The sequence below is a fragment of the Hevea brasiliensis genome, chromosome 17 (genome assembly GCF_030052815.1).
Source record: "Hevea brasiliensis isolate MT/VB/25A 57/8 chromosome 17, ASM3005281v1, whole genome shotgun sequence".
NCBI lineage: Eukaryota > Viridiplantae > Streptophyta > Magnoliopsida > Malpighiales > Euphorbiaceae > Hevea > Hevea brasiliensis.
The window spans coordinates 2,264,738-2,290,036 of record NC_079509.1 but is presented as its reverse complement, the minus strand read 5'-3'; the positions used below and the strand labels follow the sequence as shown (position 1 = coordinate 2,290,036).

Below are 25,299 nucleotides of genomic sequence, written 5' to 3'. Positions count from 1 at the left end.
GTGTTCTAAGAGATATCTTATAGAGAGTGTTAGAACAAGAGAGGGTATCTATTAGGTGCATACAAGTGTTGAAAGATATGTATGAAGGAGTAACTACTATTGTGCGCACAGTTGGAGGGGATACAAGAGATTTTCCTATCTCAGTTGGATTACATAAAGGTTCAGCTGTAAGCCCTTACCTTTTTACATTAGTTTTAGATGAATTGACGAAACATATACAAGAGAGTATCCCTTGGTGAATGATGTTTGCAGATGATATAATTTTGATAGATGAGATGCAAGAAGGAATTAATAGAAAGTTAGAGCTTTGGAGAATTACTCTAGAGTCAAAGGGCTTTAAGTTAAGTGGAAAAAAGATAGAATACATGCATTGCAAGTTCTGTGAAGGCCGAACTAATGATAAGGAAGGAGTTAGTTTGGATGGAGTGGTACTGCCCCAAAGTAATCACTTTAAATATCTTGGCTCAATCCTTCAAGTAGATGGGGGATGTGAGGAGGATGTTAGTCATAGGATTAAAGTCGGATGGTTGAAGTGGAGACGTACCATGGGAGTTTTATGTGATCGCAAGATTCCCAATAAGTTGAAAGGAAAATTTTACTGTACAGCCATACGACCGGCCATGTTATATGGTAGTGAGTATTGGGCACTGAAGGAGTCGTATGTGTCTAAGATAAGAGTTGCGGAGATGAGAATGTTAAGGTGGATGAGTGGCCATACTAGACTAGATAAAGTCCATAATGAAAGTATTAAAGAAAAGGTAGGAGTGGTGCCAATTGAGGATAAGTTAAGAGAAGGGAGATTGAGGTGGTTTGATCATGTGAAGCGTAGACATACGAAGATTTCAGTTAGATAAGTAGAGCACATTGGGTTAGAGGATAAAAAGAAAAGAAGGGGTAGACCAAAACTGACTTAGAGAAGAGTAGTATAACATGACCTAGAAGTATTACATATCTCCGAGGATTTAGCCCAAAATCGTTTAGAGTGAAGAAAGAGAATCCATATAGCTGACCCCAAATTTTTAAGATAAAAGCTTAATTGAGATGAATTGAATATGATGAAATTATAGCAAGATAGAGATTTCAACAATAGCAATGATAATGAAATTATGGGAAAAAAGTCACTAAAATTTCAAATTGATAAAAAAAAATTATGAGAGAAATATGCTACATTTCTATTAATTAATTAGACTCAAATATAAAAGTTATTTAAATTTCAAAGAATAGAAATTGATAATTATGATAAAATGGAATTAAGAAAAAAAATATGCCAAGAGATAGTAATAGTTTGAATTTTCTTTTCTTTTCTTACAAAAGAATTTATGTTTTACTATTGATATCAAGACATTAAAAATTTTAATTTTTTTTTAATAAAATTACTGATAAATCCATAGAAAAATTTAAAATATTAGAACTAATACTTCATTAAAATCTAGTCGGCAATAATAAAAAATATTAATTTTTTTTAAAACCGACCATTACATCTATACCCCTAAAAAAATTAAATTATTTATTAAAATTTTTTAAAAGCCCACCTCATAAAAACTATTACTATTAATTTTTCGTGAAAATTGTTAAAACTCAAGAGGTCTAATATCTCATTGGCCCAAGTGTAGATTCGTCACTGCCACTCTTGACCTTGTAAGCCCATTTTGAAGAGTCTTTCTAATCAAATATGACAAATTTCCAATGCTTCATGGTCTTTATGACTAAAAAATCTATCTAAACTATTTAAATATTTCACTCTTTATCACTAAATATATATCTTTAATTGTGATTTTTTAATTTATAATTAAAAATATTTTCAAATTAATTGTTAAACATTAAAATTAAATTTTTTTCATCTTTAATCTTGGCAACTTTTTATTATGATAAATAAAATCTTAAAATAATGGAAGCCATTAAAAGAGTCAACCGCTCCCCGGCCAAAACCTTTAGAAAACTTATTAGAAAAATTCAGAATTTTAAACTTTACCCCAATTTAAAGGTTCATTTACCCTAGATTAAATTTGTGGGCTTAGTAATTATATGCCCTTTTTTTTTTGGGTAAAAGAGATATTTATCTGCCAAGGAAACTTCATTATTGCCAGTATAAATGAAGGAAGTTTTTCATATTCTTCACATCATCCACCAGTTAAAAAAGAGGAAGGAGGATTATAGCGATGATAATAGCTATAATCATCATGGACCAAAATACAAATATGTGAACCAAAATCACCATCCGTATTATGTTTCGAGTTCATGGTAAACTATGTCTAAACAAAAAAAGTCCAGTAAACTCATTGCTCATCACTCATAAACAAAATTTTCCAATGGAAGATTCAAATTTACCTACAATCTGATGGAATCTCCTCTGGTCGACCACAAGATATCCCAATCTGATGGAATCTGATGTACAGGCAGTGGAGCTTGTGGTTTCAACAGCTATTGCATATTAGATGATCAAAGACCAAATTGTCAGTGTCCACTTGGTTGCACTTTCTCGTAACCAAATGATGAGAGCAAGGGATGCAAACAAAACTTTGTTGCAAAGGACTCTGATGCAGCAGTGCAGGAAACATATCTTTTTCAGTTCATGGAGATGCCACATGCAGATTGGGCGCTGTCTGATTATGAAGCTTTTGATTCAGTGAATGAGAATTGGCGCAGACAGGCTTGCTTGAGTGATTGATCCTGTGCTGTTGCTATCTTTAAAAATGAAAATTGCTCGAAGAAGAGAATCCCTTTCTCAAACTGTGCGACTGATCCTAGCCCTGAAGCAAAGGCCCTAATAAAATTAAGGAAAGATAACTAAACTTCAGTGTCAGCTTCAGGGTCAAAGAAAAAAGATCAGTCTACTTTGGCCCTCATTGGATCAGTATTGTTAGGTATCTCCGTATTTTTAAAATGTCTCTCACAAGTACTAACTTTTCCGTTTTTTCACTGCTAAGTCAACTGAAAAAAAAAAAAAAAACTGTTCAGCAGCACTTACATCAAGTCATGCTAGCCATGAATCCACGAAGTTTCAATTACAAAGAGCTAGAAGTAGCTACACAAGTGTTTATGGAAGAACGCAGTTGTGCTTCTGGAACTGTTTATAAATTCTTACTTTGGACTAGCGAAGCTTTCGAAGAGTCTGACCAGTCTCACATTCTTACCGCAATCAGGGGAACGAAACGATATGTGCCCCCCAACTATTTCGGCCAAAGTAGAAGTGAACAGCTTAGGCATTCTGTTGCTAGAGCCAATTTGTCACAGAAGATACTTTGAGATGGATTTGAAGGAAGAAAATCTAATGATGCTTGCAGATTGGGCATATGATTGCCATAAAGAAGGAAAAGTGCATCTGTTAGTGGAAGATGAAGAGGAGGCTACAAGTGACATGAAGATAGTAGAAATTTGTGATGGTTGCAATCTGATGCATTCAGGAGTATCCATCCCTAAGACCTGCAATGAATAGAGTCATTCATATGCTAGAATGCGCTGTTCATGTCTCTATTCCTCCAGATCCAGCCTCATTTATCAGTATATCATGAAATCTTTCAGAATATAATATCCCAATGTCTTTCAACAGTGAAGGCATATGAAATGTCAGATAATAGCTAGCAAGCAAAACAATGATATGCTTAAAATTGTATAGTAACTATAGCTAGAATCTTTCGGAGCGACCAGTTCTGAGTTAAGGCTGTATGCTATGGAAAGCAGGGTTGTACAAAATAAGGTTTTAACTTCTAAGTTTTCATACAGATTCAACCACCATTATTTTTTTTCCCTTTCTCTTGATTGTGTCTTTAATGAAGTTCAACCCCAAAGCCAAATGGAACACAACAATGAACTCAGCTATGGATTGGGAGCACAGGCTTTGGGATGAAATTTCCAGGCCAATAAATTACTTGCACATGAAAGGGCATTTTACTTGATGTTGGAAAGAAAATAATGGGGATCAGGCACTTACCAAGCATGATGCCTCCTACATTTGTCCTTTCTAACCATCATATAAACACATATGTGATGATATATATCTGTAGTCCACTGTATCCTTTCCTGCCACAATTATCAAACAGATTCTCCAAATTGAAATCGTGAAAAGTACGGCAACATTCAATATTATATCCTTCCCAATTTTATATATAAGAAAACTGATGTCATCCAGAGGTGTGATCATACATATACTCATAGGTGACCTTGAAAGAAATGCATGAGAGATAAACGGAAATTTTAAATAGACATAAAAAAAATGTTTGAGAAGGAAAGGCAGGAAAAAAATAAAAGAATCGCACGATCATTAGTGAGCAGTGACCAACTTTGTCAACTTCCATATATATTCAACTCTTCATTCTATTATAATAAAAAAATCTAATGAAAAAATCACAATTTTATGTAATTGATTCTGAAATTGTACAAAACTTATCAAAACATGCTTGGATTGCACTTACAACAAGTTCAGTATCACACATTTTTTTTTTTCTATAAAACATGAAACAAGTAAATTGCAGTTCCGATGTTTAATTTCAGAGCATATTTCAGACTCTCAGATCCCATACTTCCTAATAGACAAGTCACCATTTGTCTCAGAGCAAAATCCAGAAGACTAAGTTTTACTTTCAAGATTTTATGGAACCTCTAAAAAAAGAAAATATCTTAATTTATATTGGGACTCAAAAGTCTTCTAATATTACAAATTTCCAACACATTTGCATGCTCGTATATGGTTGAAGAAGCCAAAAAATCAGCATCCAATTAATTTTAAAAGGGGGCTTTAACATAAAAAAAAAAAAAAAAAAAAAAAAAAGAAAAGATTACTTGAATTCATATCGTAGGACGCCACTTTATATGACTTCTTTGTTCTGGCTGGCAGAGGATTCAATCCAGAGAGTTATAGGTATGCTTAATTATAAAGAATGAAAAGGATATGCATTCTTTTTATTTGTAAAATAAATACTGAGCCAATAATTATTTGCCAAGGAAACTCCAATATTGCCAATATAAATGAAGGAAAATTTTTACGTTCTTCACATCCTCTTCTAGTTGAAAGATTATAGCAATATCAACGCTATGATCCAAGTTTACCTTTAGAATCTCTATTTCCAGCATAACTCCAACTTCATACCATGTCTCTCTCACTACCCTGTCCTCTTTGCTTCCTTCTATTTTTGCTACTGCTATTTTATACTAACGCACAAACTTACAGCAACATATCTTTAGGTTCATCCCTCACTGCACAGATTGATGACACTCATTGGGCATCTCCATCTGGTGATTTTGCTTTTGGATTCCAACAAATTGAAAATGATGGCTACTTACTAGCAATATGGTTCAACAAGGTACCCAAAAGAACCATAGTCTGGTCAGCTAACAGAAATAATCTAGTCCAAAGTGGATCTGAAGTTCAACCTACCACAGATGGTCAGTTGGTCCTCAATGATCAGTCAGGTAGACAAATATGGAATGCCAATTCTGTTGCTGCAGGAGTTTCCTATGCAGACATACTTGACACTGGAAACTTTGTGCTTGCAAACCAAAATTCTGTCACCCTTTGGAAAAGTTTTGATCAACCAACAAACACGATATTGCCCACACAGACTATGGATCCAGAAGGTGAACTTGTTGCTTGTTACTCAGAAACAAATTTTTCAAATGGAAGATTCAAGTTTATGCTATAATCTGATGGGAATCTCCTCCTGTACACCACAAGATATCCATTGGATACTTCCAATTTTGCTTATTGGTCTACACAAACTTCCATTCCACTTGGCTTTAGGGTGATCTTCAACCAGTCTGGCTATGTTTTCCTCATCGCAAGTAATGGAAGCATACTTAATTATGTATTTTCTGATGCAGCATCAACCCAGAATTTCTATCAAAGGGCAACCATTGACCATGGTGGGGCTTTTAGGCACTACGTCTACCCGAAGAATGCCACTTCAAGTGGTTGAAAGTGGCCATTGGCTTGGACAGCTTTGTCCTTTATACCATCAAATATCAGCATGAGAATTACTGGAGATACAGGCAGTGGAGCTTGTGGTTTCAACAGCTACTGTAGACTAGGAGATGATCAAAGATCAAAATGTCAGTGCCCACCAGGTTACACTTTCTTGGATCCAAATGATATGAGCAAGGGATGCAAGCAGAACTTTGTTGCACAGAATTGTGACAGGGCGTCGCAAGAAACAGATCTTTTTGAGTTCATGGAGATGCCTAATACAGATTGGCCTCTGTCTGATTATGAATATTTTGGTTCAGTGAATGAGGATTGGTGCAGACAGGCTTGCTTGAGCGGTTTTTACTGTGCTGTTGCCATCTTTAGAAATGAAAATTGTTGGAAGAAGAAAATCCCTCTCTCAAATGGTAGAACTGATGCTAGCACAGAAGGCAAGGCCCTGATAAAAGTAAGGAAAGATAACTCCACTTCAGCGGCAGCTGCAGGGTCCAAGAACAAAGATCAATCAACTTTGATCCTCGTCGGATCAATATTTTTAGGTAGCTCCATATTCTTAAATGCTCTCTTACCAGTAGTAACCTTTATGTTTTGTCACATTCAAGTCAACGGAAGTCAAAAACTGTTCAGCCACTCTCACACCAAGTCATGCTAGCCACCAATCCAAAAAGTTTCACTTACAATGAGCTAGAAGTAGCTACACATGGGTTCAAGGAAGAACAGGGCAGTGGTGCTTTTGGAACTGTGTACAAAGGTGTTTTAGGATCTGAAAATACAGAACTTGTTGCAGTGAAGAAGTTAGAAAAGGTGGTGACAGAAGGTGAGAACGAATTTGAAACAGAAGTAAGTAGTATTGGCAGAACAAATCACAAGAATCTGGTGAAACTTCTAGGATTCTGCAATGAGGGGCAACATCGCCTGCTGGTGTATGAATACATGAGCAATGGTTGCTTGACGAACTTCCTGTTTGGAGATTCAAGGCCTAACTGGTACAGTAGAATGCAAATTGCTTTTGGAATAGCAAGAGGGCTCTCTTACCTACATGAAGAATGCAGCTCCCAGATCATACAATGTGATATCAAGCCACAAAACATACTTTTAGATGAAACTCTAACAGCAAGAATTTCTGACTTTGGACTAGCCAAGCTTTTGAAGACTGACCAGTCTCCCACTACTACTGCAATCAGGGGAACGAAAGGATATGTGGCTCCTGAATGGTTCAAGAACATGCCTATTACATCCAAAGTAGATGTCTATCTTTGGCATTTTGCTGCTAGAGCTCATTTGTTGCAGAAGGAAATTTGAGATGGATTTGAAGGAAGAAAATCCGATGATTCCTGCAGATTGGGCATATGATTGCTATAATGAAGGAAAAGTGCATTTGTAAGTGAAAGATGATGAGGAGGCATAAGTGATGTGAATAAAGTAGAAAAGTTTGTGATGGTTGCAATATGGTGCATTCAGGGGGATCCATCCCTTAGACCTCCAATGAAGAAAGTCATGCATATGCTCGAAGGAGCTGTTCATGTCTCTATTCCTCCAGATCCGCCCTCATTTATCAGTACTTTGTAAAATCCTTTAGACATACAATATCCTAATGTCTTTCAATAATTCAGGCCTATGAAATGTTAGATAATAGCAAGCCAGCAATGTTATGCACTTTTGTTTAAATTTGTGTAGTAACTATGGCTAGAATCTTTTGGAGCAAGTAGTTCTTAATTCAGACTGTATGTTATGGGGAGCAGTGTTGTACACAATAAAGGGTTCTAAGTTTTCATACAGATCCCCCTTCACTATTTTTTTTTCGTTTCTCTTGCTTGTGTCTTCAATGAATGGAGCGGTGAACTCAGGTACGGGTTTGTAATTTGGATGCATGAGTATTGGGATCAAATTTCCAGGCCAATAAATTATTCATATATGAAATCGGCGGTTTTTTTCACTTGATTTAGAATAGAATGTAATGAGGATTAGGCACTTACCAAGCATGATGCCTCCTACACATTTAGCCTTTCTAACCATTATATAACTGCCATCCACTGCATTCCTTCCTGCCACAATTGTCAAACAGGTTCGCCACACTGAAATCCTGAAAAGTATGGCAACATTCAATAAATATCCTTCACAATTTTATATATGAGAAAGGTGAACTCATCCACCGGTGTGATTATGGATGAGGAAAGGCAAGAAGAAAAACTACTATTGCCTGATTTTGCCTACTTGTACTAGGTTTAGTTATTTCTTGAAGAACCTGAACTAAGCCCAGAAATCATCCACCAACAACCCCTTCATCTGGTCCTTCACCACCGGGGCCTACAATACAGCACCACCGTCGTTTTCCCACCGGCCATTTCTACTGGGAAGAGGGAATCCTCCCTCTCCCTTTTATCTTCTATGAATTTGGAACTCTTTGGGACCGAATTTGAATCTTTCAAGGGCTAACTAACAAAAAGAAAAAAAAGATACCAATGATTTGTTAATTCTGACATCTAAGTAAGTTCTACTTCTACCATTGTTGGAGCACGGAGGAAAAACCCCAAAAGACCTTACACAAGCAAACGACATTTCGTTGGATATATTGAAGTGGCTATGTTATTCTTTCTGCATGAACTAAACGACCCGTCGTCCACTATTGTCCACTGTTGTGTTTTCATAGTTGCAATAGGTTTCGCGGATCGAGATTTTATATGGCATTGATGGAACTTTATACACGATAATGACAAGCATGGGCGGAGCCGGCTTGAAATTTTAAAAAATTTTTTAGGAGTTAATGGTAGTTTTTTTTTTTTTATGTTAAATTTTAATGGATATAATAATTTGAGAATTTTAAAAATTTTAAGTGAATTTAATAATAATTTTATTTAAAAAAATTAAAAATTTTTTTATTAAAAGAATAATATAATAAAATATAAATCTTCATATTAAAAAAAAATTTAAATTATTATTATCACTTCATTCTATATTTTTCATCAATTTTATTTTATTATTTTTTTATTTAATAAATTCATAATTATTATTTTTTATTTTTTAAAATTTAAATTATTATTATATAATATTACTAAAATAAAGTGTAATATAATTTTTTCATATTTTTTCATCAATTTAAAATATTAATAACTTTTTTCTTATAATCTTATTACTATTTTAAATTTTTTTCTTCCTAAAATGTCTTTATACTCAAGTTAAAAAAAAAATTCTTTCTTAATATTAAAAATTAAATCATGTTATTTATTTTATTTAATCTATAATTTTAACTGAATTTTCTTTTTATAATTTTTTTAAAAAAATAAATTTGAGATAAATTAGATAAATTTTTTAATATTAGGCCATCAATATATTTTAATTTTAAAAATTTATAATATTAATTATTTATTATATATTTAATTTAATAATAATTTCATTTAATTTTTAATAAATTAATTTTTTAAAAAATTAAAGTATTTATTTTTATTATTATATTTATTAAATATTTTTATTTTATAATTATTTGATAATTATTATTATTAATTAATTAAATTTTTTTAATTAATATTTAAAAAAATAATTTATTAATAAATAATGTATTTTAATCGATCCTTATGCCAAAATGCTGGCTCCGTCCTCGATGAGAAGGCTAATTTTTTTGCCCAAAAACTTATTCCCTGCAGCACACCGCTTTGCTATTTTGCTTCAAAAATGTTCAAAAGCAAAAGCAACGAGAGCCGGCAAACAAGTTCATGCTCGGTTGGTAACTACTGGGACTAATTTGAACGTGTTTCCTTTAAATTCAAGGCTTGTTGGAATGTATGCAAGTTGCGGGGATGTGAAATATGAGAGTTTAGTATTCCAAAAAATCCAAAACCCAAATGTTTTGGCATTGAATTGAATGGTTTTGACCTCTGCATTCAATGGAGATTATAGAAAGGCCATTGAGTACTTCTGTTTGATGCGAGATTCTATACATGTTTGTAACGAGTTTACTCTCTCTTTTGTGTTGAAAGTTTGTGTTGGTTTGTTGGATTTGAGTAAAGGAAAGCAGGTTCATTCTGTAGCGTTGCAATTGGGTTGTGAAAGTAATGCGTGTGTGGCTAATTATTGGAAATGTAGCTGTTAGCTGTCACTTATTTTGCATTTATTTAGAGTATTGGTGTAACACTCCAAAATTTTAAATTTTATTATTTTATGAGTATTTTTGGTATTTTAATTTTATTTAAATTTTAGGAATTTTTTTCAGATTTTTCAGATTTTAAAAATCGGATTCGATTTTTCGAAAATATAAACTTTGATGATTTTTAAAAATTAATTTAAAGACCACGTGGCAAAACTAAAAATATATTTGGAGTCTACGTATTTTTTTGAGTTTTTTAAAAATTTTTCGAAATTTTTGGACTTCGTTAGTAAAATTCAAAATTTTGTATTGACTCCTTTTCTTCTTCTCTTTTCTTCTGCGCGTCCCGACCTCCTCCCCTTCTCTCTCTCTTTTCTCTCTCCTCCCTCCTCCCCTTGCCTTGCCGCCACCTCCCCTACCTTCCCGGCCAAAATCCGGCCGATCCGGCCACCAATTGGACCAGGTCTTGTGTCTAAAATCATCTACTCGTCGAGAGCTTTCCATAAACACCAAGAACATCGAAATCCATCCAGCGGTTTGTCCAATTTTTGCCCAGGAAGTTTTAGCCTATTTTGACTTTTGGGCTAGATTTCTCGCAAACCGTGAATCCCACGAGAAAACCGAGAGTATTAGAGCGCTCCACCGACATAAATTTCGAATTTTTCCGTTTTTGGTGGGTCCTGTCTTTTCAAGCATTAAATGAGCTTAGAAAATTCTGAAAATTTTATGTACTAACCCCCGTGTTGTGGGCTTCGTGTAGGTATCCTCAATTCGCGAAAATTCGATTGGCCCTGTCGTTTTTTTTTTCGGCGGTTCCGTTACACGGAAAAGTCTCGAATTGAGGTTTTGGCTACAAGTCGGAATCGGAAAAGGTAAACCCGAACCTTGCTTTTTCGTAATTTTCTAGTGCTTAAATAGGATTAAAAATTCATAAAATATTCGTAGTAGCTCAAAAAATTATGATTCTTTTTGCAATAGCCTAGTAATATTCTTTGAGGACATGAGGCAAAGTTTTAGAATTTTTAGAGCTTGTTTGGGTAGTTTTTGCAAAAATGATCAATTATAAGGACTAAATTGAAATTTTACATATTGTGATGGATGACTGATTTGATGGGCCTAGGAGGGGCTGTGTGATGTGATTGAGTTGTGGATATATGGATTGTAAATATAGAAGTGTGTTTTGAGCCATTTTGCAGGTTGAGTAGGTCCTAGGTATAGGGGAGACTCTGCCAGATTTTCGGCACGACTTAGGACGTATTTGGTCTTTTCTTGATTGTATTAAGTCATTTGTATTAAATAATTGTAATGTAATTGTCGCCTTCTTCCTCGATGTCAAGTCTGTGAGTAAAATATTAATTTTAATTGTAATTTCACTATTATTCACTTATATGCATATATCTATGTAGATAAACTTTAGGCACGATTTATGTTGCATTCATAACTGTGAAAGTGCCAAGTATGTTGTTGTGGTAATTTTGAGCGTGCGTTGGCGTGTGATGTGGTGTGGACTATGGATAGGACGGGTAGACACGGCTTGAGATCTGGGACTAGACACGGCTTGAGTTCTGGGACCGATTTGGTTATTAAGTGGAAGTCCGAGTTCTTTTGGAATTAAGAGAGTATAGGGAATCGGCTCCCATATATTTTATGATTGATGTTTCTGGGTGTGTGAGTGCTCCAGATTACCTTTTTGATGTTATGATATGAAAATGTTGTTGATGTTGCATTTCACTCTACAGGGTGCATTAGTTTTAGATAGTTATAGAGATTATGGTTAAAATTGATATTTTACTCTAACGCTCACTCTGTTCAATATTTTTCCAGGCCACAGGAGGATATTTTTGAGGTTAACCTGCTTTCTCCCTCGCAGGTTATTTATTCATGCTTGTGTAATTCTATAAATTTCTAGAATTTCCGCATGTGTTAGAAATGTTTATTTAATATGGGTCTGTAAACTAAATTGTTATTTTGAGGCCTGTAAACATAATATTCTATGCATGATTGATGGATTGGATGAGGGAGCTGAGCTCCCATTTATTTTTATGATGATGAGTATGTGGAGGGTGAGCTGAGCTCCCCAATTGATGTTATATTTTGTTTACAGGTCGGGTGAGTCAAAAACTCCCCGTTGAAAGGTCCACTTTATGGCCGGACTTCGTTCGGTTGATTTCTTGATATTGGGCCCAAATGGGCCTTAGAGTTGGATTAATGAACAATTAGGCTTACTACGGGTCTCGGGGGCTTTAGGCTGGCCCAGATCCTAGTGCCGGTCTAGCCCATAGGTTGGGTCGTGACAATTGGTTTAGGAATTTTTGTGTGCATACAATTTTGGTAGTTTAGCTTGATTAGGAACCTATTTGTTAGCTGTAATTTTTTATATATATCTTTGATTTCTGAGGGAATAAATATCAGAATTCTTATTCCAAAATTTCTTAGTTCTTTTACATGGTATTAGAGCCATGACTGATAAAAAGAAAAATGAGAGTTCTGGATCAGGGAAGAAAACTTCTAGTTCTTACACATTGAATTCGAATGACAACCCAAGTAACTTGATTACCCAAGTTTAGTTGAAAGGCGAGAATTACGAAGAATTGGCGCGAGCTATACGGACTGCATTGCGGGCCAAAAAGAAATATGGTTTTATTGATGGATTTGTCAAAGCAACCAGCAGATGACTCACTGGAACTCGAAGATTGGTGGACGGTTAACTCTATGCTAGTTTCTTGGGTGTTTAACACCATTGAACCGACGCTTCGCTCGACCATCTCTCACATGGAGAACATAAAGGATCTGTGGGAGGATACTAAACAGAGGTTCTCGATTGGGAATGGTCCACGAATGCAGCAATTGAGATCAGATCTGGCGAATTGTAGGCAGGAAGGTTAACCGATCATGTCCTATTTTGGAAGACACAAAACGTTATGGGATGAAATAAACAACTATGATCAGATACCAGTGTGTATCTGTGCAGGTTGCAGATGCAATCTTACCATTGAATTGGAAAGAAAGCGTGAAGAAGAGAGAGTTCATCAGTTTTTGATGGGCTTGGATGAAGAAGGATACGAAATAGTGCGCTCTAATATTTTGAGCATTGAACCCTTGCACAATTTGAATCGTGCCTATGCTATGGTTGTTCAGCAAGAGCGGGTGCAAACTATGACATGAACCAAGGAAGAAAGAGGCAATCCTATAAGTTTTGCAATTCGAGCAGGTAGTTGAAATTCAGGGGGGATAAAGACAAATCCTCAATTTGTTTTAATTGCAACCGAGAGGGACATGATGCTGAAAGTTGTTTCCAGCTGATAGGTTATCCAGAATGGTAGGGTAATAGACCACATGGAACTTCTATTGGACGAGGAAGTGGTCAAAAGCGTGGCAATGGAGCAGGACGTAGCAAGGGAGGAGTTGCTCATGCCAACGCCACACAAGCAACTGGAGTTGATGGTGGGCGTGGAATTGTGACAGATTCAGATCGAAAGGGTCTTAGTGGATTAAATGAAGAGCAGTGGGCTGCTTTGCTAGGCATGTTGAATTCTTGTCAGAATGGTGGCAATGAGAGGCTGACAGGTACGCAGAGCATATTTCCTTGGATTATTGAAATAGGAGCTTCCCATCATATGACAGGAACGTTGGCATTTTTTAGTGAATTGCGTGATATTGTGCCATGCTCAGTCGGGTTACCTAATGGAGAAAAGACCTTAGCGGTGAAAGAAGGAACTATGTTGCTTGGAGGAGACTTTAAATTGCAACGAGTCCTTTATGTGCCAAATTTGAATTGCAATCTGATCTCTGTATCACAACTACTTAATGATTCAAATTTGGTTTTTCAACTCACTAACAAAATTTGTGCTATACAGGACCTAAATTCAAGGAACCTGATTGGAGCGGGTGAGCAACGCGATGGGCTGTACTTTCTTAAGGGAGTGACATCGGTAAATGCTTGCAAGGTAGCTGATGTGGGGTCTTTTGAGCTTTGGCATAAGAGAATGGGTCATCCTTCTTATAAGGTGGTAGAGTTAATTCTAGAAGCTGGTAGCATAGTTAGGAAAACTAATAAAACTTGTGAAGTTTGTTTTAGAGCAAAGCAAACAAGAGAGATTTTCTTTTCTAGTGACAATAAAGCTGATGGTTGTTTTGAATTGATACATTGTGATTTGTGGGGACCTTATAGAGTCCCAAATTCTTGTGGAGCAATTTACTTCTTAACAATTGTTGATGATTACTCTCGTGCTATTTGGATATATTTGCTAAATGGAAAATAAGAAGTAGCTTGTGTTCTTAAGAAATTTGTTGTGATAGTTAAATGCCAATTTGAAAAAAAATATGAAAATTGTCAGAAGTGATAACGGAAGTGAATTTATGTGCTTGAAAGAATATTTTGATGAACAAGGGATGTTGCATCAGACTTCCTGTGTACGAACACCTCAACAAAATGGCTGAGTGGAAAGAAAACATCGCCATATTCTTAATGTGGCAAGAGCCTTGCGTTTCCAAGCAAATTTACCCATAGAATTTTGGGGAGAATGTGTACTTGCAGCCTGGTATTTAATTAATAGGACTCCATCTATGTTATTAAATGGTAAAACCCCATATCAAATGCTCTTTGGGAAAGTACTTTCTTACAAACACGTTCGGGTTTTCGGTTGTTTGTGCTATGCGCATATCTGAATCGGGATAAAGATAAATTTGGTAGTAGAAGTCATAGGTGTGTTTTTATTGGGTATCCATTTGAAAAGAAGGGATGGAAATTGTATGATTTGGAAACTAAAGAATACTTTGTATCAAGAGACATGGTATTCGCTGAAATAGAATTTCCATATGCAAATGAGAAAACAATGGGTGATGAACTCATTAAAAATGGAGTTGAGGAGTTAGGTGATGAAGTTGATAGTTTAGAGAACAACTTGGGAAAGGAGCACGATGAAAGTGTGGGTAGAGAAAGTGAGGTGAATCCGGAAACGGAAGAATTGATCCATGAAAACAGTGAGGGAGTGGATAGAGGTGAAGTTCCTGAAGAGCAACTAGGTAGGGGACAAAGGGCCAAGCAACCTAGTGTTCGTTTGAAGGATTATGTGACAAACGCCATCAAAACAAGCCCCTCAGTATGCTCACCTTCCCAATCTGATTCCTCAGGTACGCTTTACTCTATAGCACATTATGTGGGTTATGATAAATTCTCTGCACAACACCGATGTTTTTTGGCAGCCATTACTACAGGACATGAACCAAGCTCTTATGCATAAGCATTTAAGGATGAACGGTGGAGAGCGGCTATGAGAAAAGAAATATAGGCTTTGGAGGATAATAGTACATGGACAGTTGAAAATCTACCATTTGGGAAGAATGCAATAGGAAGCAAGTGGGTATACAAAATTAAATACAATTTTGATGGAAGTGTTGAACGATACAAAGCGCGATTAGTGATATTAGGAAATAATCAAGTTGAAGGCATAGATTATCAGGAGACTTTTGCTCCTACAGCAAAAATGGTTACTGTGCGCACCTTTCTTGCCGTTGTGGCTACAAAGAATTGGAAACTCTATCAGATGGATGTCCAAAATGCTTTTTTACACGGTGATTTGGAGGAAGAGGTTTACATGAAGATGCCGCCTGGATTTGCTTCTTAATCACCAGGGAAGGATTGTAAACTCCGGAAATCTCTATACGGTTTGCGATAAACACCTAGATGTTGGTTTGCGAAATTAGCTGCATCTCTGAAAGCTTATGGATTTCAGCAATCATATTCAGATTACTCTTTGTTCACTTTTCGAGCTGGGACTGTTCAATTGAATGTGCTTATTTATGTGGATGACCTTATTATCTCCAGCAATGATGTTTTCGCTGTAAAAAAATTCAAGAACTATTTGAGTCGTTGCTTTCATATGAAAGACTTGGGGAAGCTGAAATTTTTCTTAGGGATTGAAGTAGCCAAAAACTCGAATGGTATTTTCTTGTGTCAACATAAGTATGCGTTGGATGTAATTTCAGAAGTTGGATTACTGGGTTGCAAGCCGGCTAAAACTCCTATTGAACAAAATCACAAGCTGGCTCTTACCGAGAGTGATGATGTGGATGACCCTGCTCAGTATAGGCGTTTGGTGGGACGACTTATTTATCTAATAATAACTCGGCCCGAGTTGTCTTATTGTGTGCATATTCTTGCTCAGTTCATGCAACAACTGAAGAAAGCTCATTGGGAGGCAGCTGTTAGAGTTGTACATTTTTTGAAAGGAAATCCAGGTCAGGGTATACTACTGCATGCGAATTGTGATCTCAAATTGTCTGCTTACTGTGATTCTGATTGGGTTAGTTGTCCTTTGACGAGACGGTCTTTGACTGGTTATTTTGTTTTTTGGGTGAATCTCCTATCTCGTGGAAGACTAAAAAGCAACAGACAGTGTCTCGCTCATCCGCTGAAGCTGAATATTAGTTTATGAGTACTACAACTTGTGAACTTAAATGGTTGAAAGCATTATTGAATTTTCTTGGTGTGGCGCATACTGAACCTATGAATTTGTATTGTGATAGTCAGGCAGCTCTGCATATAGCTGCTAATTCTGTCTATCATGAACATACCAAGCATATTGAATTGGACTGTCATTTTATCCGTGATGAGATATTGAATGGTAACATTCGAACAGATTATGTACGTAGTTCAATGCAACCAGCGGATATCTTCACAAAGGCATTGGGAAAGGATCAATTTTACTTTCTTCTTCGCAAGTTGGGCATTCGAGATCTCCATGCTCCAACTTGAGGGGGGTATTGGAAAGGCAGCTGTTAGCTGCCACTTATTTTGCATTTATTTAGGGCATTTGTTTAGAAATTTTTGTGTGCATATCTGTTCTTACCTTTTGTTGTATGATTCTGATACAATTTTGGTAGTTTAGCTTGATTAGGAACCTATTTGTTAGCCATAATTTTTTATATATATCTTTGATTTCTGGGGCAATAAACATCAGAATTCTTATTCCAAAATTTCTTAGTTCTTTTACACCAATGCTCTGATCGATATGTATGGTGAATGTGGATTTGTATGTTTTGCACATAGAGTGTTTGATGGAATGGTTAAGAGAGATGTTGCTTCCTGGGCTTCGATGATTTGTGGATATTGTAGTATGGGAAAGATTGAGCAAGCACAAATTTTATTTGAGAGAACGAAGTTGGAAGGATGGGAACCAAATGATTTCACGTGGAATACTATTATAACTGGCTATGCGAGGAAAGGAGATAGTGATGGAGCATTGGCACTTTTTTCAAGAATGAAAAGAGAAGGTTTGGTTCCTGATTTGGTCACCTGGAATGGGATGATTTCGGGTTTTGTTCAAGCACAGAGACTTGGTGAGGCTTTTTTGTGACATGTTGATTTCATTGATTAAACCTAACCTTGTAACCATCACAGGATTGCTGTCTGCATGTGGGATGATTCGTTCTTTCCAAAGAGCTAGACAAAGTCATGGATTAATTTATAGAATGCGACTTGATGTTAATGTCTTTGTTGCTAGCGCTCTAATTAACATGTATTCAAAATGAGGCAGTGTGAAAGATGCTAGGAATGTGTTTGAGAAGACTCCTCAAGACAAAAATGTTGCATCATGGAATGCTATGATTGGATGTTATGGGAAGCATGGCATGATGGATTCCTTGATTGAGCTGTTTGATAGAATGCAGGTAGAAGGAATTAAGGCAGATGAAGTGACTTTGGCTTCTGTTCTTTCTGCATTTAGCCATAGTGGTTCTGTTGGTACATAAAAGAAAGGTATGGAGTTGATTCTAATAGGGAGCAAGTGTTGCTGATATGTTGTGTTGTTCAGAGAGGATGGCAGAGGCTTATGAGTTGATTAAGAAAATTCCAATAGGATTTATAGAAATCTGGCTCTAGTTGGGTTGAGAAAGGGCAAGAGCTTGTCAGGTGGCAATAAGAAAGGAATGCAAGGAAGTGGATATCAATAGCAAGCACCTAGATGCAAGAATTTACAGTGCTTTAGAGAACATAATTCTCCAGTATTTAGAATCAAGGAAGTATCAAGATATATGCTGGCTGATAATATACATTTAGTTCGTCATTCTATTATTATTGGCACCAGACACAATTTTGTAACCTATTCAAAAACGAGATTCTAATTTCAGTCCATTTGTTGACTTATATTCCTATGTTAGAGGAGTAACTGCTGATTTCTCAAAAATAAGGAAAGCATTATGGTTGATTATCCATCAACTCTTGAGATTTTTTCCTCTGAATCTTCTTAGTTTCCAGTTTATATATGTTCTAGGCATATATATATGATCATCCAGTTTATATATATGCCTTTTTTTTTTCTTTTCTCACATTTATTTTATATTGTGGAATCTTGAATTTTTTTTCCCCTTCTGTTACGTAGGGTATATGAAACTAAGTATGTTCTTTTAGCTTATGACATGGTATAAAGTGAAAAATTTTTGCCCACACTTAAATGTATTACATCAAGCCAATAGAAAAATGCCAAATATGGGAGATTATGTGACAACTGGAGTACATAGCAATTTATTCATTGATTAAGTGTAAAACACTCAAGGTATTTGGCAGTGGCACTCGTCCATTGGTTTAATGCATTATTCTTTAACATAGCCAAATTGAATCCATACGAGGCTATGTTGGGATAGCAATGCATGCGTCACCCGTTATGGATCTTTCTTTTAGTTGCCTTATCTATGTGATATTCAAACTTTATTCATCACATTTGAAAAGTTTCAGTTTTCAGTAGCTGCTTTCATTTCATACATGTATGGTCATGGAATACTTGCATATTTCATCTACCTGTTGCTACACCAAACAATTTCTTGATTTCTCAATCTATAGATTATGCAAATGATTGCCAACGCTTAATCCATTTCCATGATATTTTTCTTGTTATTCAGTTTTACCAGTCAAAAGATGACCTTGGTTTTGTGCTTTGGGAGTTGGAGGAGGAAAGCCATGTAGTTCAATTGTCCAAAAGCAGAGACATCAGACATGGCTTTTGGTGATTTCTAATGGATGCGTAACCAAACGGCAGGTAACTGAAAGGATTTCTTCTCGACTTTCAAACACTTAATAGAGATTAGAGACCATAAGTCCATGACTAGGCATTTTAATCCTGAAAATGGGTTTTTGGCTTGATCATCAATCCAACTGATCAATCAGACACCAGTTGATTTAAAAATTCCTCTGTACCAGATAGTAGATATATTACACTAATTTAACTCATGAACGTCAACTCAACTCAACTCAACTAAGCCTTTATCCCAAAAATTTGGGGTCGGCTATATGGATTCGCTTTCTCCACTCTGAACGATTTTGGGTTAAATCCTCATAAATATGTAATGCTTCTAGGTCATGTTGTACTACTCTCTCCAAGTCAATTTAGGTCTACCCCTTTTTTTCTTTCTATCCTCTAACCTAATGTGCTCTACTTGTCTAACTGGAGCCTCCGTATGTCTACGCTTCACATGACCAAACCACCTCAATCTCCCTTCTCTTAACATATCTTTAATTGGCACCACTCCTACCTTTTCTCTAATAATCTCATTACGGACTTTATCTAGTCTAGTATGGCCACTCATCCACCTTAACATTCTCATCTCTGCAACTCTTATCTTAGATGCATACGACTCTTTCAGTGCCCAACCATATAACATAGCTGATCGTATGGCTCTACGGTAAAATTTTCCTTTCAATTTATTGGGAATCTTACGATCACATAAAACTCCCGTAGCACGTCTCCACTTTAACCATCCGGCTTTAATCCTATGACTAACATCCTCCTCACATCCCCCATCTACTTTAAGGACTGAGCCTAGATATTTAAAGTGATTACTTTGGGACAGTACCACTCCATTCAAACTAACTCCTTCCCTATCACCAATTTGGCCTTCACTGAACTTGCAATGCATGTATTCTGTCTTCGTTCTACTTAACTTAAAACCCTTTGACTCTAGAGTACTTCTCCAAAGTTCTAGCTTTCTATTGACTCCTTCTCGTGTCTCATCTATCAGAACAATATCATCCGCAAACATCATGCACCAAGGAATACTCTCTTGTATATGTTTCGTCAGTTCATCTAAAACTAATATAAAAAGGTAAGGGCTTATGGCTGATCCTTGGTGTAATCCAATTGAGATCGGGAAATCTCTTGTGTCCCCTCCCACTGTGCGCACAATAGTAGTTGTTCTTTCATACATATCTTTCAATACTTGTATATACCTAATAGATACCCTCTTTTGTTCTAACATATTCCATAAAACCTCTCTTGGAACACTATCATAAGCCTTCTCCAAATCAATAAAAACCATGTGTAGATCTTTCTTCACATCTCTATATTTCTCTATCAAGCTTCTAATGAGAAAGATCGCTTCCATAGTTGAACGACCGGGCATGAAACCAATTTGATTGAGAGAGATAGAAGTATCATGACGTAGTCGATGCTCCACAACTCTCTCCCACAACTTCATAGTATGGCTCATGAGTTTAATTCCCCTATAGTTTGAGCAACTCTGTATGTCTCCCTTATTTTTAAAAATAGGTACTAAAATACTCTTCCTCCATTCATAAGGCATTTTCTTTGAGTTTAGAATCTTATTAAATAATTTAGTTAACCATGCCACTCCCATATCTCCCAAATACTTCCACACTTCAATTGGTATTTCATTGGGTCCACAGGCTTTACCCACTTTCATTCTCTTAAGTGCTTCCTTTATTTCTAAAGATCTAATCCTTCTAGTATAATTCACATTCTTTTCTATTGTTCTATAATCTATATTCACGCTATTACCATTTTGACTATTATTAAAGAGATCATTAAAATAATTTCTCCATCTTTCTTTAATGTCCTCATCTTTCACCAACACTTTTCCTTCTTTATCCTTAATGCACCTAACTTGATTGAGATCTTGACATTTCCTTTCTCTCCTCCTTGCTAATCTATAAATGTCTTTCTCTCCTTCTTTAGTTCCAAGTTTCTCATTTAACTTTTCAAAGGCCTGTGTTTTTGCTTGATTAACTGTCTTTTTTGCCTCTTTCTTTGCTATCTTGTACTGTTCATATGCCTCATTATTATCACATTTAGGTAATTTCTTATAACATTCCCTTTTTCTCTTCACTGCCTTTTGTACTTCCTCATTCCACCACCATCTCTCTTTTGAGGGTGGTCCATGTCCTTTAGACTCTCCAAGTACTTTTATAGCTACTTGTCTAATCTTTGATGCCATCTGTATCCATATATCATTGGCCTCCATATCCAGCTTCCATACTTCGGACTCGAGAAGCTCATTTTTGAACTTCACTTGCTTTACTCCTTTGAACTCCCACCACTTTGTTCGAGTTACACTATTTATTCTAACCTTACTTGAATTGTTCCTAAACTTGACATTCAAGACCACCAGCCGATGTTGACTTGTTAAAGCCTCTCCTGGAATGACATTGCAATCCTTGCATAGAGCTCTATTTGTCTTCCTGGTTAAGAGGAAGTCGATTTGACTTCTATGTTGCCCACTTTTGAAAGTCACTAAATGTGACTCTCTTTTTATATAGTAGGTATTTGCTGGTATTAGGTCGTATGCCATAGCAAAATCCAGGATACTTTTTCTCTCCTCATTTCGACTGCCAAAACCAAAACCTCCATGAACATTCTCATAACCTTGTCTATCACTTCCTACATGTCCATTCAAATTGCCACCAATGAAAACATTCTCTTTATTCGGTATGTTTTGCATTAAATCATCCATATCTTCCCAAAACCTTTTTTTACTCTCACTGTCTAGTCCTATTTGTGGAGCATAAGCACTAACTATATTTATTGTTTCTCCTTCTAGTAGTAGCTTTACTAGTATAATTCTATCTCCTACTCTTTTCACAGCTATTACTGCGTCTTTCAATGTCCTGTCTATGATTATGCCCACTCCGTTCTTGTTTCTTTCCTTTCTAGTAAACCACAGTTTGTACCATGAATTACCTACTTCCTTACTTTTCTCTCCTATCCATTTAGTCTCCTGAATGCAAACAATATTCACTCTTCTCATTTCCAAGGTATCCACAAGCTCCATTAATTTTCCTGTAAGTGATCCAACATTCCAAGTACCAACCCTGATACTCCTCCTATCCTGCTCCTTCTTAATTGGTCTTCTTCTATGATATCTTCTATTGTTTTCTATGTCTATCTTGTGTTCTGTTCCACTATTTATTCTACTATTTGGCTTATGGACTAACTTCTTTACCCACACCCGTCCATGATGTGGGAACCCTTGCTCACTTAACACCACACCCGGGCGCCGGCATGGAGCGTCGCTTTCGGTGAACGCCCAACACCCTTGCATATTTCTCACTACACCCGGGCTCCGATGTAGCACGTCATTAGTAGAGGACACCCCAACGTTTATATCATTTGAATCCATATCATAGGGTGTGACAAAATTTTTACGCTGATTGTCACCTACCGCAACCCTCCTCCTTTATCCGGGCTTGGGACCGGCTAAGCGCAAAATACTTAGGCGGAGTTTAACTCATGAACGTCAAATATAAATAAATATATTTGATAATTATTTTATTGATAAATATATAGCATGTAAGTTGCGTGGTATTCATTGATTAGTTTATCATAATACTTTGAATGTAGACTAGTAAAATATCATTTCATTATGCTTAAAAATTTTGTTAGCCTTCTGTTCAGCGTTGGTACAGATCATGTCAGATGGACTCTGGAATCCTTCAAGGTACCTTTTTAACTAAATGGTGAATGATTATGGATTTGCTTTTTGTTCTTAAAATTTTATAAGGATTTAATTTTTTTTTTTTCATTAATTCTTATATTTGAAAGAAAAACAATTCAATTATTTTTAACTTAAAAAAATTTTCATTTTAAAATAAATAGAAATAAAATGTGAATTTATTCAATTGAATTCCTTTCCTACAAATGATTTAATTCCTTTCCTACAAATGATTTATTCTAAATGAAGTCAACTATTCAAAATTTTCAGCCTTTAATCAAAGTGATGCTCTCCCCTATGCCCAAAACTTTCACCCTCCTTCCGCATAGTTGGAAGCTGAAACTAATAAATTGAAATCAAGATGGGGTTAATGATTTGATAAACTCCTAAATGTGGACATGATTTTTAGTTTTGGTTAAAAGTTGATATTTGAGAATAACTTTCAGTTTGAGTTGCAATTAAAGTCAATCCTTGAGATCCATTATTCCCTTTTGATTACAGTGGTAACTTTCAAATTGCAAGTTATAAAAAACATTAAGTTCAGGATTTGTGCCGTGATAAACCCTGAATTTAACTTCTAAGCTAATCTTTTGGGACCAATTAACTTTTAATACCCATTAAATTATACTTCATTAACTAATAAATCATGAAATTAGGCACCAGAGGAAAACAATGATAAAGTTAATGACATTTTAGCAAAAGCAGTGCCAGAGCTTAGAAGTTAGCAAAAGCAGTCTTTTCTTCCACTTTCTGAGAAGTTATTTTCAAATATTGGGTCTATTTCATATTGAAGAGGCTGTTTTCCAGGACCATATCTGGTCCTTTTCTATCTTTCATTGATTTTGGTTAACTATTTTTTTTTTTCAGCTTAAATAATGTTTACCCTATTTCCTTCTCAAAGTAGGGATAGGGTATTTGCAACAAAGTCAAAAACTTGAGGTTGAATCTTCCTTGAAACTGGCAAATATTTTATATGTATATTTCAAAATTAGCATATGCATGGATCCAAATTATAAACAAGTTGTGAAGGTAAAGTCTTTGATCAGGAATATATAAATATATACATTAAATTTTTTTTCTATCAGACATTTAAATTTGATTTCTTCCTTTACCTCTTTTACTTCAATATTTCACCAATAATTGATCAACCAAATATATTAAAACACTTTTAGTTAGAGAAATGAATTAAAGTGAGGGCCCAAGCTTTCTAAAACAATTAGTCATTGTTTGATTAGGGGTAATTAGATTTAAAGATTTTGAATTTTTAAGAAGTGTTAAAATTTAATTTATTTAATTGATCATTATTTTGACTTCTTGAAAAATTAAGATTTTTTATTTTTTTATTTTTTAGAAAATAAATTACTTACTCCAAATTAAAAGTAAATCATTTGAACCAAACAAGGTGTTATACAATAGTGCCAATTGAGGAGTAAGAACCAAGTCAAAGTAAAGCATAAATGGACTGAGACTGACCCATTTATGGATTAGTCTTATGACTTTTTTAGGGTAAATGTACCTTACCTTTCTTTCCCTCCCTCACTTTTCCATTTTGCCATCAAAATATTCGAGTGTTCATTATTCAATATCAATAACAAACTGAATTGAATAAATTGAAATAGATAATTTAACTTAAAATTTCTTTTATAAAAAAATTTAATTTAAAAATCTTAAAGAGAAATTGTTTGCCATTTATTTTCTTTTTTTCATTTTAAAATAAACCAAATCAAACTATAATTCTTTATATATTTGTATTGAGTGATGCAACTTCATTAGCATTTAAATTATATACACTTATTAATTTTAATAATTAATACACATAACTTTGGATTATATTTTAATATTTGAACTTGAAATATCAATAGCTTTAGTAAGTAATTTATTATTTTAACTACAATTATTTGAGAAATTCTTCATGAACAACTCTAAAAAATATATTTATAAACAAATTTTTTTCTTTTATTAAAAAAAAAACTAGTGTCATTGAAATTTTACAGCATTTCTTCTAAATCCAAGATTAAATCATAATGAAAGATATTAGAGTTTTATATTGAAAATTTCTTCAATCTACCAGAAAAAAAATTAATATTAAGGAAACATAAAAAATTAAAAATATGAAAAATAAAAATGGAGAATTTGTCAGCTTTGACTTGCATATTTCCCATATTCAAACCAATGACAAATTGTTTCCATAAGCTATAAAAGTTATATGGAGAGCTTAATAATCATTTTTTAGTTGCTTAACTTATCAAAAGCATAACCTTTTTTCAAGCCTTGCAATTATGACATAAATATAAACTTCATTTTTAAGTAAATAAATTGCTTTTAATACTATTTTTAGGTTACCCATCTCTTGCTCTAACAAATTATAAAATTTAATTTAATAATATTAAAATAATTTGCATTAATCTCAAATTTTTAAAAAACAAAAGTTATAAATTGTAGCCTTAGAAGACATTAATAGGGTTTGGGGACAAAGAGCTAGAAGTACACAGGAATGCCTCTGCTAAGTTGTTGCACGGTTACAATTCGCTCACTAACCTTAGTACCCTCAGAATTCAATTTTCTTACATTAACACTGTGT

At 35.0% G+C, this 25,299-nt stretch overlaps 1 protein-coding gene and 1 pseudogene across 1 annotated transcript; both read left to right on the top strand.

The window, feature by feature from the left end:
* Window positions 1–5,087: 5,087 nt before the first annotated feature.
* On the top strand, window positions 5,088–7,606 carry LOC110661252 (G-type lectin S-receptor-like serine/threonine-protein kinase LECRK3; annotated as a pseudogene).
* Window positions 7,607–9,497: 1,891 nt separating this feature from the next.
* Window positions 9,498–17,880, top strand: LOC110661301 (pentatricopeptide repeat-containing protein At5g59600). Its single transcript, XM_058139882.1, is given in 4 exon segments — window positions 9,498–9,968; window positions 16,985–17,331; window positions 17,333–17,785; window positions 17,787–17,880. Coding segments are annotated over 4 exon segments (1,365 nt in total).
* The last annotated feature ends 7,419 nt before the right edge of the window (window positions 17,881–25,299 follow it).